Source organism: Pantherophis guttatus, chromosome 2 (assembly GCF_059756535.1).
Source record: "Pantherophis guttatus breed Tessera chromosome 2, ASM5975653v1, whole genome shotgun sequence".
Lineage (NCBI taxonomy): Eukaryota > Metazoa > Chordata > Lepidosauria > Squamata > Colubridae > Pantherophis > Pantherophis guttatus.
The window spans coordinates 117,309,156-117,326,264 of NC_142064.1; the positions used below are offsets into that span (position 1 = coordinate 117,309,156).

A 17,109-nucleotide genomic window follows, 5' to 3' on the forward strand; every position below is an offset into this window, starting at 1 on the left:
CAATGCATCCTTGGAGATAAAGACTGGGCTTGCACCAGGGAGATCCAAATTCAAGTCTCCCCTTGACCCCTGAGCCCACTGGCCAGTCATTCTTTTTCATTCCAATCTAACCCACAGGAGATGAAATTAGCCATATGTACAGCATATTGCTTGGAGCCCTCAGAGAAAAGATAAGAGATATAAGTAGCAAAAAAAGTGAAAAAAACACTCAAAGCTGACCCTTCACCTCTGTCGTCAAGTCAAGAAACCACTCACTATCATCCCACCCACCCCACATGCTAAATCCAGCTGGATCTCTAAGGCCTGTAAAGCCAGACCAGCCCTGGAGCCTAACCCAGCCTTCTGCTGAACATGCTTAATCCACTGTTTTCCCCATGGCACTCTGACCACACCAGTCATACTTGTTGAAAAGGTTGAGGCCGATGCGGTACTGGCGGCGCTGCACCACGTCGTTGTTGAAAGCAGGAGAATCCCAGCTGTGCCGCGTCTCACGCTGGTAGGTCTGCTTGCAGGGGCCCCCGACAGTCGTGGTGGTTGTTGGGGCAGGTGGAGGCGGGTCGCGCAGGCTGTCCCGTGAGGAGGATCCTGAGCTGCAGTTGATGGTCTCGTTGGAGTTGGTGGTGCTGTTGAGGCTGTCGTTGTCGCCATCCGAGTTGTCCGGCGGAGGAGGCGGAGGCAGGCGGCCTGGGGCCTGAGGGGGTGGGATGGGCAAAGGTGGAGGAGGCTGGCTTTTCTCAGGATGATAATGGCGGTGTGGGTGTGGGGAGCGTGCAGGCCCTCCAGGATGTTTGAGGGTGCCATGGGGACTGCAGCCATCTTGCTCATACATGAGCCCCCGATTGACTGAACCCCGATCAGAACGGTCGCTCAGATCCACTGAGCTGTCACTGGGAGGCTCAATTGTGAGCAAGGGCAGGTGAGCGCCCCGAAGGCGGTAGTCCCGGCATTCCATGCAAGGTGTGCTGCGCCGGCTCCCGCCCCCATTCTCCCGACTGTCCTCCCGCTGGGGCGCCCCCCAGTACTCCGGCCGTGGGGCTGGTGGGAGGGGCACCCCCGGAACAGGCTCTGGGGGCTCAGTGCTGGGGGGGCGCTCCAGAGAGAGGGGTGACGTGGGAGCGCCTTCGTCCAGATAGAGTGTGACATCACTGAATGAAGTGGCAGCACTGTCACCCTGCTGCTCCTTGGATTCACTTTTTTCCAAAGTGGGGCCACCAGGTCCTCCCTCCTGGCCAAGTGGGTGGCAGTTTAAGGCTTCATCAATCGATTCTGCCAAGGACTTCACCTATGGAGAGGCAGAGAAGGAGGTCAGCCAGGGCAGATTCTCTTTGGCACTATAATGGTGCAGGGGAAGACTTGGGAGACAGAAGGAAGAGCCACAGACTGGACAAGAGTTAGATAAGACACAGCTGAGTTTGCAGAAGGAATGTGGACATAGCAAATGTCTCAGAAGGCACCCTCCCTAATTTCTTTCGCTATAAAAGCAAGTGGGGGGGAGGAGGAACGTACTTTCAGATTTGCAAGATTCTGTTAACCTTGCCATAAAGTTAGAACTAACACTTTGGGGTGCGCATCTTAACTGGACTACCTTGCAAGGCTGACAAGGGCTCAATACATATTGTGAGAAAGAAACAGGGAAAAATAATCCTCTACTAATTAAATCAATCCTGTACCTTATTTTAATTAATGAACTTCCATTTGAATAATCTTTTATGAAACATATGGTACTGCAACAGTGAGAAGACAAGTAAGTTATCAAATCAGAATGCAGAATTGTTATAGTATCAAACTCATTATAGTATCAATGTACCAAAATGAAATCTGCGAACACAAGTGATCCAAAGAAAGATTTATAGGCAAGATGCAGTTAATAGTTTTATTCACACTAAAATCCTTCAGTACTGCTGTGAAATTGTTTTTCTTCCATTAATTGGGGAAAAAAATCAAAACAGGATTCCATACAAGGTTTTCATATAACCTCTCCTATTTGCAAGGACTTCTTCTGATAATGTTATTTGGGGAAGTGGGGGGAATCATCTGCAATGCAATGTCTACTAGTGTTGTTGCTTTAGGAGGTAAGTCTGGGAAACAGAATGGCAAACGAAGAGAAAGAAGCTAATGTGGAGCCCTTTTAAGTTTCATTGCATAATAAGATGAAGTGAGAATGGAAATATTTTCCATTCAGATATTCAAAGGCACAAAAGGTGAATTTACCTGATCTTACTTATTTGGTACACAGTGTTTCAGCCTTGAGAACAGTGTATGACTCGTAGTGAGTAGAGACTACTTCCAGATCAGTAGGTTACCATAAAGTAGTCGTTATGCATTATAAGTCCCCTTTGCAGGAAAAATATCAGGCCCCATTATCATCTCTTTGTTGTCTTGTCAGAAATGTCCATCGTGTTACTTATTTGCCAAGGCTAAAGATCAATGCTTTTTCTGTGCCAAGGAATCCCTAGATCCACGTGCACTGATATTAAGCCTACTTTGTCTTGGGTGCAAAACCCAGACAACCCCTGGATATAACTCTTCCTTCCCATTTAATACCGTGTTTCCCCGAAAAGAAGACCCTGTCTTATATTTTTTTGAACCCCGAAATAAGAGCTTGGCCTTATTTTCGAGGAGGTCTTATTATTTTGGGGCACGTGGAGCAAGACAGGGCTCCTCTTGCCGTCTTAACCGATTTCCAGCTCTGTCTCCCTAACCCTAGCCAGAGGAAATGGCGGGGACTGGATGCACATGCGGTTAAATATTTTTGGGGATGGTTTATTATCCAGGGAGGTCTTATTTTCAGGAAAACACGGTAATCAACTTTGGGTTTCTGCAACCCAAATATGGTACAAAAAGCCCTGGGTGCCCTTGGCAGAGTATGAAGAGGTAACACAGTGAAAACAGCAGAAACGAACACAAATGGTAATAAAAGGAACTCAGATTATTAACTGTTCTATAAAGATAACTTTAATAACACCAAAGTGTGTTAATTGTTTGATGCTAAACTTGGTTGGTTATCCCTGTACCTTTGCACACCACAACAGAAATACGGTGTGGAGTATCTACTATATATGAATTAGTTGTGGTTCCTAGGAGGAGTCAGTAAAATAGAATTTCAGAGTAGAGGTGAAATTCCAACAAGGGATTTGCTAAATCATGACCCATTTTTCGTAGCTTGTCTCTGTATATACTAAACAATTATTCCTGCTGCTAATAAGAGGGATAAACATTGTGGCTAAGCATTATGATTGTAACATTTTCAACCAACAAACCAGGGAGCCTTGGCATTGTGCTCATTAGTTTTCCAACCTTTTTTCCATTTTTTTTTTCTTTGAAAGAGGCTTACAAAGTAAAAAAAAAAAAACACTACAACTGAAAACTCAAGTAATATCAAGGCAAAAATCAAGCAAGCTTCAGTTTACAATGCAATCCCAAATGGGATTATCTTTTCTAAAACAGCTCATCCTGATTAGGGGCAGAAGATTTGTGAGGACACAAGCTTCCCTTTGCTTGCCCTGTGGGGTTATAAGCAAATGAATTCTTGCTGCTTTGCCTGGGTGGGGTAGTGGGGAGATGTGGGTGAAGTGGAGCTGCAAAAACAAATGAAAATATTGGCTTCTGTCAGCTTCAACTGAGCCTACTTTGAAGTGGAAACCTGGACTATGATGAAATACAGCAGCTTTGTCCATCCTCTGCTTCTCTTCTATGTAGATGAAACAAAGCTTAGATGCAGCATATGGAAAAGGTCCTCTGGCTAGAAATGAGACCCATAGACTGGAGGTCCCCATCTATGCATTGGCTTAGCTCAGGGACAGCAGAAGATACTTTGATACTGTGTTTCCCCAAAAATAAGACCGGGTCTTATTTTCTTTTGACCACCGAAAAAACGGCTAGGGCTTCTTTTTGGGTGGGTCTAATTATTTGATTCACCTTGGGTCGGCTGCACAGACAGCCCCGCCCAGCAGGAGCCCGCTGCTGACCCACTTCTTCTGTGGCCGCTTGCTGTTGCTGGCACGCGTTGCCCCTGGCACGCATCACCCCTGGCCTCCCTTTCGCCGTCAGAGCCTTCTGGAAAGCCCTCTGCAGCTGAGAAACGGGCTCCGAATTGGCGCACGCAGCACCCCCTGGCTTCCATTTCACCTTCAGATGCTTTCTGGAAAGTCCTCTGCAGCCAATAACAAGAGGTCTGGATTGATTGTTATGCAGAGGGCAACTGAAGGTGAAATGGAAGCCAGGGACAATGCGTGCCAGCGGTGGCAAGCGGCCACAGAAGAAATAGGCTGCAGAAGAAGTGGGCCGCAGAAGACAGTGAGGCAGGTGTCGGGGTGTGTGAGGCCTGGTAAGTAGGCAGCTCCACCCCCCCATCCACCCCCAGCTTAATTTTTACCTTGCTCCACCCCCTGTGGGTGGGGTCTTAATTAGGGCTAATTTTGGAGGTAGGGCTTAATTTGAGTGCATGCGTTCAAAAACATGATAGGGCTTCTTTTCAGAGTGGGTCTTATTTTAGGGGAAACACGGTAGCAGAGAAACAATGAGGCTTTTGGAAGGGTTGAAGAAGCATCAGGGGTTATAATCAAGCTGGAGAACACAAAAAGGGCAAAGGTGCTTTCTTTCAGAGTTTCAAGGAAAGCTACCTGGAAATGTGAAGTTTGGGCCTTACCTGCTTGGAGAAGGAATCCTCCAGCTCCGTGATGTCATTGCAGAAGCCTCCAGAAGAGGAATGCAGGGAACTACCATCCAAGCCGGTCCGGCAAGAACCACTGTAGGGAAGCCCGTGATCCAGGAGATGAGGTCGAGCACTAGCCATGGAGCCCTCATCCAGAGAGGCAGGTTTACCTTCAAAGTAAGGGGCATTCTGGGTCTTGTCATATTCTTCAAACGAATATTGCATCCGCATGTTGGACAGTATGATGCGCCGTGACATACGGCTCTCTGATGCCGAACTTCTTAGACGCTCAAACTTTTTGTTCATGCGGTATTGGCGAAAGGCTGTTTGAATTGTACGAGCTGCCCGCCGGCTCAAGAAATAGCCCCCATACTTCCGCTCCAGCATCTCCACCTGTTATGGGCATCAATAGAGAGGAGGGATTTGGAAAAGACAAGAGGGAGATGAGCGAGGAGAATAGGAAAATCGAAACATGAAGCTAAGAACAAGCCGATCACCCAAAAAAACAGTAGGTTCTGAGCAAGATATCACACTGGGTTTTCTCAGAGCAAAAGGAACCACAGGATATTGTCAATTTCCTGAAGAAATTGAAGAAGCTTCTTGGATGAGAAGAGAAACATCTTCAAAGAAAAACCAGAAAGTCCAGTTGCTTCTGGAAAAAACACCTTTGGGTCAGCCTTGGTAACTTTAAGATGTCTGGGCTTCAACTTGCTGGCTAGGGAATTCTAGGAGTTGGAAGTCCAGACATTTTGAGGTTGCCAAAGTTGAGAAGCATCGACCTACAGACCCTTCAGGTACAAAGATATGCTCTAGTATTAAGCACTCTCTCTTAGGGTTTCCGTCTTTGCCTTGGATCTTTCAATCTTTTAAAGGGCTTTTGTGGGACCAAGTTTTCCTATTTCATAGATAGTTCCCACACTGGCTCAATCTACAAAGCCTTTTACTGCAGCCTTTAGACCAATCAGGTCCATAACTCCCAAAAATGCCCCACAATGATGCTGGCTCATTGGATTTCAAGCAAGCCACAGGATCTTATTCCTGCATATCAGGAACCCCAGAAGCAAGGGGAGCTCTCATAGCTCAGCACAATCTACGACCAGGTACCTTTTTGTCCTGAAGATCCGTTGAGAGCTCATAGCTGTCGGATAGTGCTGATCGTTTGTTATCCTCCTCTTCCTGCTTCCTCAGCGCCACGCTGGCTGGCTGTAGCCGAGCTCGCTGGGCCCACGGAAGCCCTGGTGACGGAGCGTGACAGACAGAAGAGGAGGAAGATGGCACTAAATCATAGTGCTCAACCTTGGTCACTTCAGGGACGCATCGGTATGGTTGACTGCCCAGACTGTCCACTATGGTTCCTGCCTCGCTTCCCGGAGGGTCTCCTTCCACACTGCAAGAAAGAGAAAAAAGGCTAAATGAATGTTTTTTAAAAAGGTTTTTAAAAAATCATAGAGTTTAAGTATGTACCAACACCATTTTGAACTCAGAACACTCCTCATAATGCTTGAAATCAGCCATTTTGCATTTGCAAGCAGTCACTTTCTTCTCAGAACGGTGGTTTCATGAAACATTTTCCACTTCCTTAGCAGCAACACACCGATACTGTACTTTTTTACTATTTATTGTATCTTTATGTCATATTATAGACTGGCCAATGCAGCCATGGAGAACTACAATTACTCTATTGCACAAATTCTTTCATTGAATGAATCTCCTGATTCTTCACAAGTCCCTACTACAGGTAGTCCTTACTTACTGACTGCCTTATTTGCCATTCAAAGTTATGATGAGGCTGAAAAAGTAGGCTTACAGCCAGTCTCGAAATTTGCAATACTCCAAAAAATCAAGTGGTCTGGGACAGTGGTGAAATTCAAATGTTTTTACTATCAGTTCTGTAGGCATGGCTTGGTGGGCGTAGCTTGGTGGGCGTGGCAGGAGAAATATACTGCAAAATCTCCATTCCCACCCCACTCAAGGGAAAGGATATTGCAAAATCCCAGCACAATTTGTGCTGAAATAAGTAAATTGACATTTGAAATAAGAGAACAGGAAGATAAACAATATTATTTGATATGGGATTTATTTTATCAATGGATGGACAATAAAATATGGAGATAAATATATAATATGTGGATGTTGAGATAAATTAAGTGGAATATTTTTTATGAAAATAAGCTTTGGATGTATAGTGATATTTTGAAGAGAAGAGGGAGCACAAAAGAATGTTAACCGATCGATACACTGTCTGTAATTATTTGGAATGATGATGTTTTTATGTTTTATTTTTGTTTTAAAATAAAAGTGATTTGAAAAAAAAAGGAGGGAAGGATATTGCAAAATCCCCATTCCCACTTCTGGGGCCAGCCAGAGTGGTATTTGCCAGTTCTCCGAACTACTCGAAATTTCTACTACCGATTCTCCAGAACTTGTCAGAACCTGCTGAATTTCACCCCTGGTCTGGGAGCTTGGGTCATTAAGCACAACATCCTGTGATTAGTATTTATGACCTTCACTGCCAGCTTCCGACAAATAAAGTCAGTGAGGAAGTCAACAGGAAGTAATGTTACGGTCACATGATGTTGTGCTTAATGATATGTGGTGCTTCAGTTAATGACAGCAGAACAGATGTTCTAAATCCAGCAAAGTCACAAGTTTCACTTAGTGACCACATTGCTTAGCAATGGATCTGTCAGTCCCAATTGTGATCAGTTAAGTGAGGACTGCCTGTAATCACAATAATTCTGGATTAACTCTTTCCCAGCAACAGTTTGTTATCATTCTCCTGACCTAAGAAATAGACCCTGAAGCTTCCATTAGCCCCATTTGGAAAGCAAGTACTTCCTGAATGTAGAACAGGAGATGGAGGTGGGAGAGACTGATAAATCAGAGGAATAACATGAAGGTAAGGGTTAAACCTTGATCTAATCGACTCCAACTGTTTTGCATTTGGTTTTTTTTTTTTAGGAGAAGCAATTCCTTGTGCCCTATAAAACCCTTACTGGGATGTTCCTTGTTTCTCTCAGCCCATGTCAGCTTGCCTGGGTTCTTCCTAATGCTATCTCCGAAGACTACTCTGTCTCCTTTCCATCAGAATGGAACTTTTGTAAAATAGAAAATTTCAGGAGAGTTGCAAGTGGATGACAATATGAATTCTATCCAACGCATTCACATCAGCTGTGTGCATCAAATAACATATGCAGCAACATCACACTGCAAACTCTACTTCTTTTGTAGTGTGTCATGACATCACATGCATATACATTGAGAAGCAGAACTTATGACATCATGGAAGAACATTTTATCATTTCTATGCAAACTCTGGATTTATCTGGATATCTCTGAATGCACCAAGAGGGAACCAGGAACCACATCTGTAGAAGGCTGCTCTATTCAACTTTTGCATCATAATTTTGACTTAAACAAGTCCAGACTCCCCTGAACAGATGCCTTCTTAAGCCCAGTAAGCATGAATGTACACATCTGGTTTAGATAACTATACCTGGTCTAATAAATTCAATTATACCTTTCTAAAACTTCGCAGCTTGAAATCCACAAAGACAAACAAAGCTCCCTTGGCATGTTTGTAAATAAAATACTTACATTACTGCCAAAGGAACTCTGGGCAAGATGGTTGCCAAGGACAACCAGTTATGTGGCAAGGGATGAATTCTGACAGGATGTGAATGTGAAATGTGGAGTTCCCTGCATGCAGAGGTCCAGAGAGACCTAGACATGATACTGGGTATTTGCTAACATTCTCATTTTCTAGTCTCAGGCAAACTCTTAAAAGCAAATGACAGAGGCTGAGCTTTTACTGCCATGGAAAACTAATAGATTACAAGTTATTAAGGCCTGCTTCAGGTTTACCAAACCAAGAAGAGATACTCACTTCGTTGGGTAGGAGAAAATTACACTAGAATCACACCCATCCCTGATTGTATCTTTGCCCACCACCCAAATGCATTCTATCATCATCATCATCATCATCATCATCACCATCACCATCACCATCGTCCATAAGGAAGACAACTCTCAATAGGAAAAATGTTCCTTAACATTCCTAACAGTCACATATGCAAGATAGGCAGTTGCACAAACTAAATAAACAAATATATTCTATAAAATATCAGTGATGGCTGTGTCCCACAGGTGTATCTATTGGTGGCCAAATAATCTGGTTTGCCATTCCTAAGGGATGTTTTTTTTTTTTTGATATTTACATTAAATTTATTAACAACCATAAAAAGAAGGAATAAATTTGTTAGCCATTGTCAGAACATACAATTGGACTAGATAGGTCAGAGGACTGATCCTGGAATCTCCAGGAGATTGCATAAATTCTTGTTCTTAAAAAGTAAAATATAGATAAAAAGGAATTTTAAAATGTGGAGGTTATAGTTTTCCAGTACATCATAAATTAGCTGTAAATAACTGATCATACCAAATTACTATTAAATTAAGTTCTAAGACAAAAATTAATACCAACAACCATGATCAAAGCAGTGTAATTTACCAAGTAAATTATAAATTATAATTTTATAGTTCATAAAATTCAATCTATATTACTAAGATTTAAATAAACTTGTAAAACTGAATTATAGGTCATATACATAGAGCAGTGTTTCCCAAACTTGCCCCTTTGAAGATGTATGGACTTCAACTCCCAGAATTCCTCAACCAGGTATACTATTCCTCAACCAGGCATACTGGCTGGGGAATTCTGGGAGTTGAAGTCCATGCATCTTAAAATAGCCAAGTTTGGGAAACACTGACATAGAGAAACTTACATTTTGGATGTGGTGCAAATCCCTAAATTAAGTTGTAGTTAGGAATGGTTTTTAGTTGAGTTGAATTCCATGTCAGATTTACAAAGTTATTATACTCATCACAGCTTTGGTTAGCCATTTTTCCACGGAGGGGATCAAATATCCTTTTCAGTAAAAAGCTTATAATATCCTTGTTATAGTTAGCATTTACAGAGATAATTCAGTAAAATTACTTTGAAACAATATATGTCTTAGTAAAGTTTAGTCAGAATATTGCAAGTTGAAATGGAAATTTAACTTTGTTTTTTATGCTCTTCCCACCTTCTAGAAGAATGGTCAAAGGCCAAAGTCTAAGTTGTTTTTCATTCTAACTGATGCACAATAAAAGGAGTGTAAGCAATTCTACTTTGCCATGAAAGTTGCACCTGCTGATATCCCTAATTCTTCATAACAATTATACAGCCAGTGAAAAATCCTTATCCTTTCTTTTCCCTTTTGCAAATTCATTTTATTTCTAAATGCTCTTGAAAAGCTGAGTTCTTCTGGTTAGAATTATAGTATTGGCACTTTATCCTCATTGGACTAAAGTGCTTTTTCTACTTTCAGTCCAACAATACCTAGATTCTCCTATGCAGACCTTTCAGAAAATATATGAGAGTATATTGTGGAGGACTTCCACTATGCTTTTTCTCAGATTGAGATGATGGCCTGTAGAGGCCCTGGACAGGAGATATTGTTGGGGTAGATTCAGCCAACTGAATTAGATGTCTGTATCATTCCTCTACTTTCCAATCTATCAATCTTAACAATATCTAAAATAGATCATTCAAAGAAGCTGTCTTTACTAGCCACAATATAATGCCTCTTTCTCTGTTTATTCTTGTGTGATATGTTCACATATGCTTTTCCTGGTCTGGTCTGAATATCTAAGCCCTGAATATAGATTGGCTTCTACTCAAAATATTTATTGCAGCTTTACCAGCACTACAGGTATGAGACTCCGGGGAAGGCTGACTTATTAAAAAAAAAAGTTATTTAGCAACCAACTGCATAAGCACATGCAGTAACTTTTCTGGTCAGAAACACCTAGAACCTTCTAATCATTCATAGCACTTCCAAGTCACCAAAGGATGCAGTACAATAGACAAGTGACTATTATATGTCTAACACGTGTTTGCAATTTTAAGCAGGGAGGCCGGCAGGCTGAAGCAATTCTAGGGATCTTCTTGTGCCAGTATACAGAGTCAAGGGATAGTATTCTACACAGCAAACCACAAGTGGTCTAAAGCCTGATCTAATATGATCCTTTAACAGTCAACCTCAGGTGGTGACATGAGTACTCTTACAGGAGTCCATTTTATTTAACAATATGGTTTACAAAATGAAAGTGATGAAAAACTGCCATTAAAATAGTAGTGCTGAAAAGAACTGGACTAAGAAAACACTTTAGCACAAGGTTGCAAAGTTGGTTGATTCTTTACATCACTGCCCAAATAGTTCCACAATGCTTTAGCAGACAGGTTAAAGGAAAGGAGGCTCCATGAACCTCTCTTACGAGGCCTGTAGCATTAGAGGCCTGTAGCATTAGAACTGCAAGAGTAAAGCAAACTTGCTGGCTGCTCTCACAGGAATCAATGTACCTGCAATTTTGGGGAATTAAAGCTCCTAAAGGCTCAAAATATTCAATACCAGCATTTCGAATTAGAGACAAAGCACTGCACTGCCTCAAAACGGTTATTAGTTGACACTGTATGTTGTTCTACAGTATATCAGTGATCAGATTTGTGGCTTGTTAGATAATGACTTTCAGAAGCAAACTGAATTTCTTTCTGAGATGCACAGGGTAATGGGAAGGGGAACTTTAATTACGCTGGGAATAAATATTGCTATGTCTGGTCCTTCAGGAACATCCTGATTTGATCCCTGGCAGCCTCCTCCTTCACAGTATAACGATGTGTAAGCATCATCTATTCTTGGCACTAACCAATAGCAAAGGCTTAATTCATGAAGTGGAAATAGCAGAATACTAGAAAAATGATATATAATGCTAGAATTCTTGAGCCTTGATTACAGAATTGAAGTATCAGAAAAAGGAAGATTTTAATGAAAGAGCAGTAATTAGATTCCATAGAAATTCTAAAAGAGAGGAAACTTAAAGTCCAGTTGCAAACAACTCCAATGAAGGGAAAAAACAGAAGACAGCAGAAGAAGCCAACATGGGTGTAACATAATAAATATTGGAAAACAAAGGATGCTCTTAGAAGATGGACAGAAGACAGGTCATCAAGGAAAAGGTAGCAAGATACAGTAGAAGCAATATCAAACAGCCTAAAACTCAGGTAAGGTTGGTGAAGAATGCTACGAATAACAAAGAGGGCTTCCTCAGTTATGATTAAAATATATACATCATCCATAGTTATTATATTGGTGTGCTATAGAAATAATAAAAGAAAAAAATATCAGATGCTCAAAGAATACAAATGCTTACAGGTTATCAAAGCAAAAGGCAAACTATCCAACTTATATTCTGGTTTAGTCTTCTGCAACAAGAGGGCCTGCATTCAGCCAGATAAAAGTAAAGAGCAGGATAAAGAACTGAAACTTGAAACTGAAAAAAAACCATAGCAAAGAAATACCTGTTCAGTAATGTCAAAATCAGCATGGATTTGCCAAGTACAAGTCTTGGCAGCCTAATCTTGTCTATTTTTTTAAATTAGGTAATAGATTAGGGGAATGGTAAAAAAAATAATGTATCACTTTAATCACTGGGCAAGAAACCTCATGACTACCAAGTCAAATAAGCATGAGTCAGATTCCATGACAATTAAACAAATTACTCAAAATTGTACTCAAAGAGGGCGGACCTATAGAAAAAAAAGATTCAGTCTTGGGTCCTATATTCTGCAACATGTTTATTAATAGCCTGGCTAAGAAAGCAAATGCACATGACACCAAATTGGGTGGAATTGCTAAAAACCAAAAAGACAGAAATATTCAAATTGATATGATATATGATAGCTTGAATAGTCAAAACTGAGAGATAAATTGAATGCTCTTCACCTAGTAAACAAAAAATAAGATGAACAGATGCAAAACAGGATGGAAGATACTTGGCTTGGCAATAGTATTTGTGGAAAAAGATCTGCAAATGGAAGCTGGCTACAAACTGAACATGATTCAGAAGTGTGATGTGGCTGCAGAAAAGGCAAATGCAATTGTAGACTGCATCAAAGGAGCCATATTTTCCAAATCACATGAAGTAACAGCTTCACAATATTCCACAATGGCCAAGACCCCATTTTAAATACAGAATCCAGTTTTGGACAGTCTATTTTAAGAAAGATTCAGAAAACTGGAACAGGTTCAGAGAAGAAGAAATAAAAATTAACAGGGAATTAGAAATTAAATTCAGTGAAGACAGATTAAAGAAACTGGGGAAGGGGGTGATTTGATGACGCTCTTTAAGTATTATATTAAAGTATTATATTATACATAGATGGTTTATTCTATGTTTTCGGTAGAAATATACGTAGAACAATGAGTTTGACTCACTGAACATTCCATTTAGGTGTTCAGAAAAACCTCTCAGCTATAAAGAACGTTTTGAAAGTGGAACCCATTAACTCAGAAAGTGTTGGGCTCTCTTTTAATGGATGTATTCAAGCACAGGCTAGACAGCCGGCTGTCAATGGTGCTCTAATTTGGATTCCTAGGCTGCCCATAGTTAAAGATGATGGCCATAATGACTCCTTAATACTTTATGATTCTATGCTGTCATCTGCTCTAGCTAAAGTTTTAAAATCGCCTTTCTTTCTCAGATCAGACCAAGAACATACCATGCAAGAATCAAGATCTTTGTGTTTGCATTGGTATCCGATCCTGAGCCAAGGGTGATCTGGTGACCAACCTGGGTACTAATCTGGGCCTTGCATTCCTGCTTTTTTAAAAAAACAAAAATGTTATTGACATTTTCAAATGCAAGAGTAAAAATTAATACAAACTAAAATATAGTAAAAAGGAAAAAAAAGAAAAAACAGAGGAAAAATTGAAAAAAATTGAAAAAAATACAAAGAAGTAGCTTCCAATCTTCTTTACAGGAGCTATAATCACAGGTTGTTCTCAACAAATTTGTTTAGTGATTGTTTGAAGTTACAATGGCACTGGAAAAAAGTGACTTATGATCATTTTGATTGTTGCAGCATCACCCTGGTCATGGGATCAAAATTTGGAAACTTGGCAACCAGCATGTATTTATGATGGTCCAGTGACTATCTGACAAGCAAAGTCAATGGGGAAGTCAGATTCACTTAACAACTGGGTTACCAACTTAACACCAGCAGTGATTCACTTAACAATTGTGGTAAGAAAGTTCATAAAATGGGGCAAAATTCTTAACAACTGTCTTGCTTAACAACAGAAATGTTGGGATCAATTGTGGTCGTAAATCAAGGATTACCTATATAACTGTGTGTGGATTAATCTTGTTCTCTAAAGTTATATTGTGACTCTCAACTTTCTATATCTGCTTTATCTAATAAACAAAACCATAAATCACAACTTCACTTTTTTCCTATTTAAGGAAAAAGTCCACAAGAGGTTTCCAATCACCAACAAACATCAATGTTGTCTTTTCTCTAGTCTGACAGATCAATTTGGCCACCCCAGTAAATTACATTTTGCATTGTTGCTTGCCCACAATATGCCAGTCACCAGTTTGGGCTAGTTTTCTTCTTATAATTATAATGAGGTAAGTTTGAGGTACCTGAAAGAAGGCTAAGGCAAAATTTAACAAAATAAAATTAGGACAATCTGGATCGCAGAGAAACTCTTATATGATAATTCAATGAGAAAAAGAGATCATGCTCACCCAGCACAACTGATCAAGTTATTTTTCCTCTGCTCTGTATCAGCAGCATACAACTGGATGACTCAGTTAGACATTAGTTGGCCATTTTTAAAATAGGAGTCTGGAAATTCCACATCTCTTTTTAAATTCCCCACTATCAAGATATCAATGCCTAAATTCAAATTGGGTTATTTATCACAATAAACAGCAAATAAATAAATGATACATTGAAGAAGTAGAAGTTAGAGAAAGTCACAAGATACATGCTAAATCGACAAAGCCACTATTAAACCTATAGACTCCTACTAGAAGACCAACAGTAATTGTATGTAAATTATAATTTATCATGTTAGAATATTTAAAATTAAATAATAGTTTAACCAGTAATTATATCATTAAACTAAAATCATCCCAAGGAGACAAGAAAGGGACCAATTCATTATGCATTCAATAGATTTTGATGGAAAAGAACTCCCCACAATGGACTACAATTTGGACTACATGATTCTTTAAAAGAAAAAGGATGATCAAGTAGCATTCTGGTAAAAATCACAAAGGCAAACAACAGACTGTGCTGTTTTGAAGGGAAAAAATGCAATTATATCAAAGGCGAGTTCTGTATATTTCATCCAATTAAGCATACATATATACAAATAAGATGCTTTTTTTATCAACACAGTAACTGTTTTGCAATTAAATATATTTGAGTACAATATGCAAAATATTTTATAAGATGAACATCTCTGAAAAAGATGTTAAAACCAGGCCCAAACTTCAAGAAATTGAAGCAACACAGGAAATATATTATTTAAAACACAGCTATAAACACACAGAAACCAGTATGGAGATTACTAAAGAAAATATACACAGATAAACTGAAATATCAGAAATAAAGGAAAAAAATACCGCTATGGAAATCCAAATAAAGTGCACTATCCCAGCATATTATCCGTTCTGACAAAACACTAGTGCCCCAATACTTGGTGACACTTCTTGAAACCAAGGATCAAATCGAGCCCATTTGTAATTTTTTTTCATCAGCCAAAACCATTTTGGTATTTGAGACAGCTGCAAGTTCAAATCATGACAAGGCCCTATTCTGCCTTCACTTGGTCAACCCTGGAGCAGCTGCTTCTTCTGCCTCAACACACCTTACAACAGTCTCAATACATTCAAGCCACATTCTTTTCTATCAAGTTCCTGGCAATGTCTCAGTCCCTTAAATACCCATCCCCCTCTCCCCCTCTCAAGCTTTCATGGAGAAGCAGAGTGTTCCTTGATTTCCTGCCTCCAAATGTTATGGGGCTGAGAGACAGCAGTTGCTACAGCCCACCCCAGAGGCAGTTGCATCTTGCACAGGGTTGAAATTTCAGATGGCCAACTTCCAAGCATGAGTTCCCTTGGAGCCAAGATGAAATGTTTGGGACCATGTGTCAAGCTGTTTTCCTTATTTTATTATTGGAGGCAAAGAGGGAAGAAGAGACATTTTGACACTCAAATGGCCCCAGAGATTCTTGAAGTGCTGGATTCACCTGCTGGTGGAACAGCATATTGAAGATTACAACCTCTCATATGTCCCATCCTTTTCCAAAACACAGAGACTTCCAGACACAGTCTCAGTTGTTTCTGGCAGTCTTTGAAAGAAAAATACTTTACTCTGCGTGAGGAATTTATGCTATTCTCCTCTCTCCCCATAACATCACAGGGCTTCTGTTGACCTTCAGCAGCTGCACCATTCAACTTCTAGCTCAGCTGGAGCACAGGAGGAATCAGAAGAATAGCTTTGCAGCCATAACTCTTGAGTTAGATTTGGGGAATACAGTTTCCCATTGGTAGGAATGTTTTCCTTGTTACACCTCTCGGGTCCTCATCTCCCCAATCGCCCGAATTCCAGAATGACCTGGCACTTTGCTACCAGTTAATTGTCACAAACTGTGCAGAGGCATGTCTGTTTCTTCTTAGCAAACAAGTGTGGGTAAGGGCTGAATGCTCATGTTTGTGTTTTCTTTTGGCTTAACTGCAGGATCCAATGGTTAGCTCATTGTGAATTCTTTGAATGGGGAAATGATGTAAAAAGTCAAACATTGATCAATGGGAGGAATAAGCATATACCACAATTTAGAAAGTAAAACAAAGAAGGGATGTGACAAAAATTAGACCACTGTTGGTTTTATACAGGAAGGTAAATACTGCTGGTTAACAAAGCATTCACTTTTTACATTAGGTCTCTCAGCATAGTCATGCTAACTAGTGCCAAGCAATAACTTTTTTTCTATAAGTTTTCCTACTTCTTCTTGAGCCCTTGCAAGAAAATTTGTTTTTAGAATTTGATTTAAAAAGTCAATAAAAGTCTCATGGATGAGATGAGAATGTGCAGGTGATATCGCTGTAGTTACTTATTTACAAATAGGTCAAAAGGAGTATATAAATATTCATTGTAAATAATATTTCCAACAATCTGACAAATCCTTTTTAATATCATGAAGGAACTTTTCCCACTGGTTTCCCTCCCAACACCACAACCCCCCCCCCCCAGTATCACTGTCACCACTAATGGGGAAAGCTGATCTTGAAAAATTAGAGAAAGTATCCATTCAAATTTTCTGCTCTTATAATTGGTGGAGAATTTTGAAGAGGCTTTTGAGCCTACCTACGATGTCAACAACATCTCAGACAAGTTGAATTTGATCATATTTTTCCAAGGAAGTGTTACAATTTACTTTACTGGAAGAATGTAATATGCCAGCAACCAAAGCTTCATGTTGCAACAGGCAAAGCAGCTACTTCAAAACTCAACTCTTAGAGAAAACTCTTAGTTCTCAAGAAGGGGAGAATAAAAGGCTGTC

General features: G+C 40.3%; 1 protein-coding gene across 8 annotated transcripts in view; it reads right to left on the reverse strand.

The window, feature by feature from the left end:
- Positions 1-17,109, reverse strand: part of IQSEC2 (IQ motif and Sec7 domain ArfGEF 2) — a 145,819-nt gene that overhangs the window by 20,901 nt on the left and 107,809 nt on the right. For 6 of the 8 annotated variants that reach the window (XM_034434279.3, XM_034434278.3, XM_034434281.3 and 3 more), the window contains 3 exons: positions 5,759-6,041; positions 4,649-5,047; positions 402-1,282 (listed from right to left, as the gene is read on the reverse strand). In XM_034434279.3, coding sequence (XP_034290170.2) covers positions 402-1,282; positions 4,649-5,047; positions 5,759-6,041 — 1,563 coding nt within the window. The remainder of the gene's footprint in view (positions 1-401; positions 1,283-4,648; positions 5,048-5,758; positions 6,042-17,109) is intronic. The other 2 variants (XM_087888615.1, XM_034434280.3) reach the window with 1 other exon arrangement.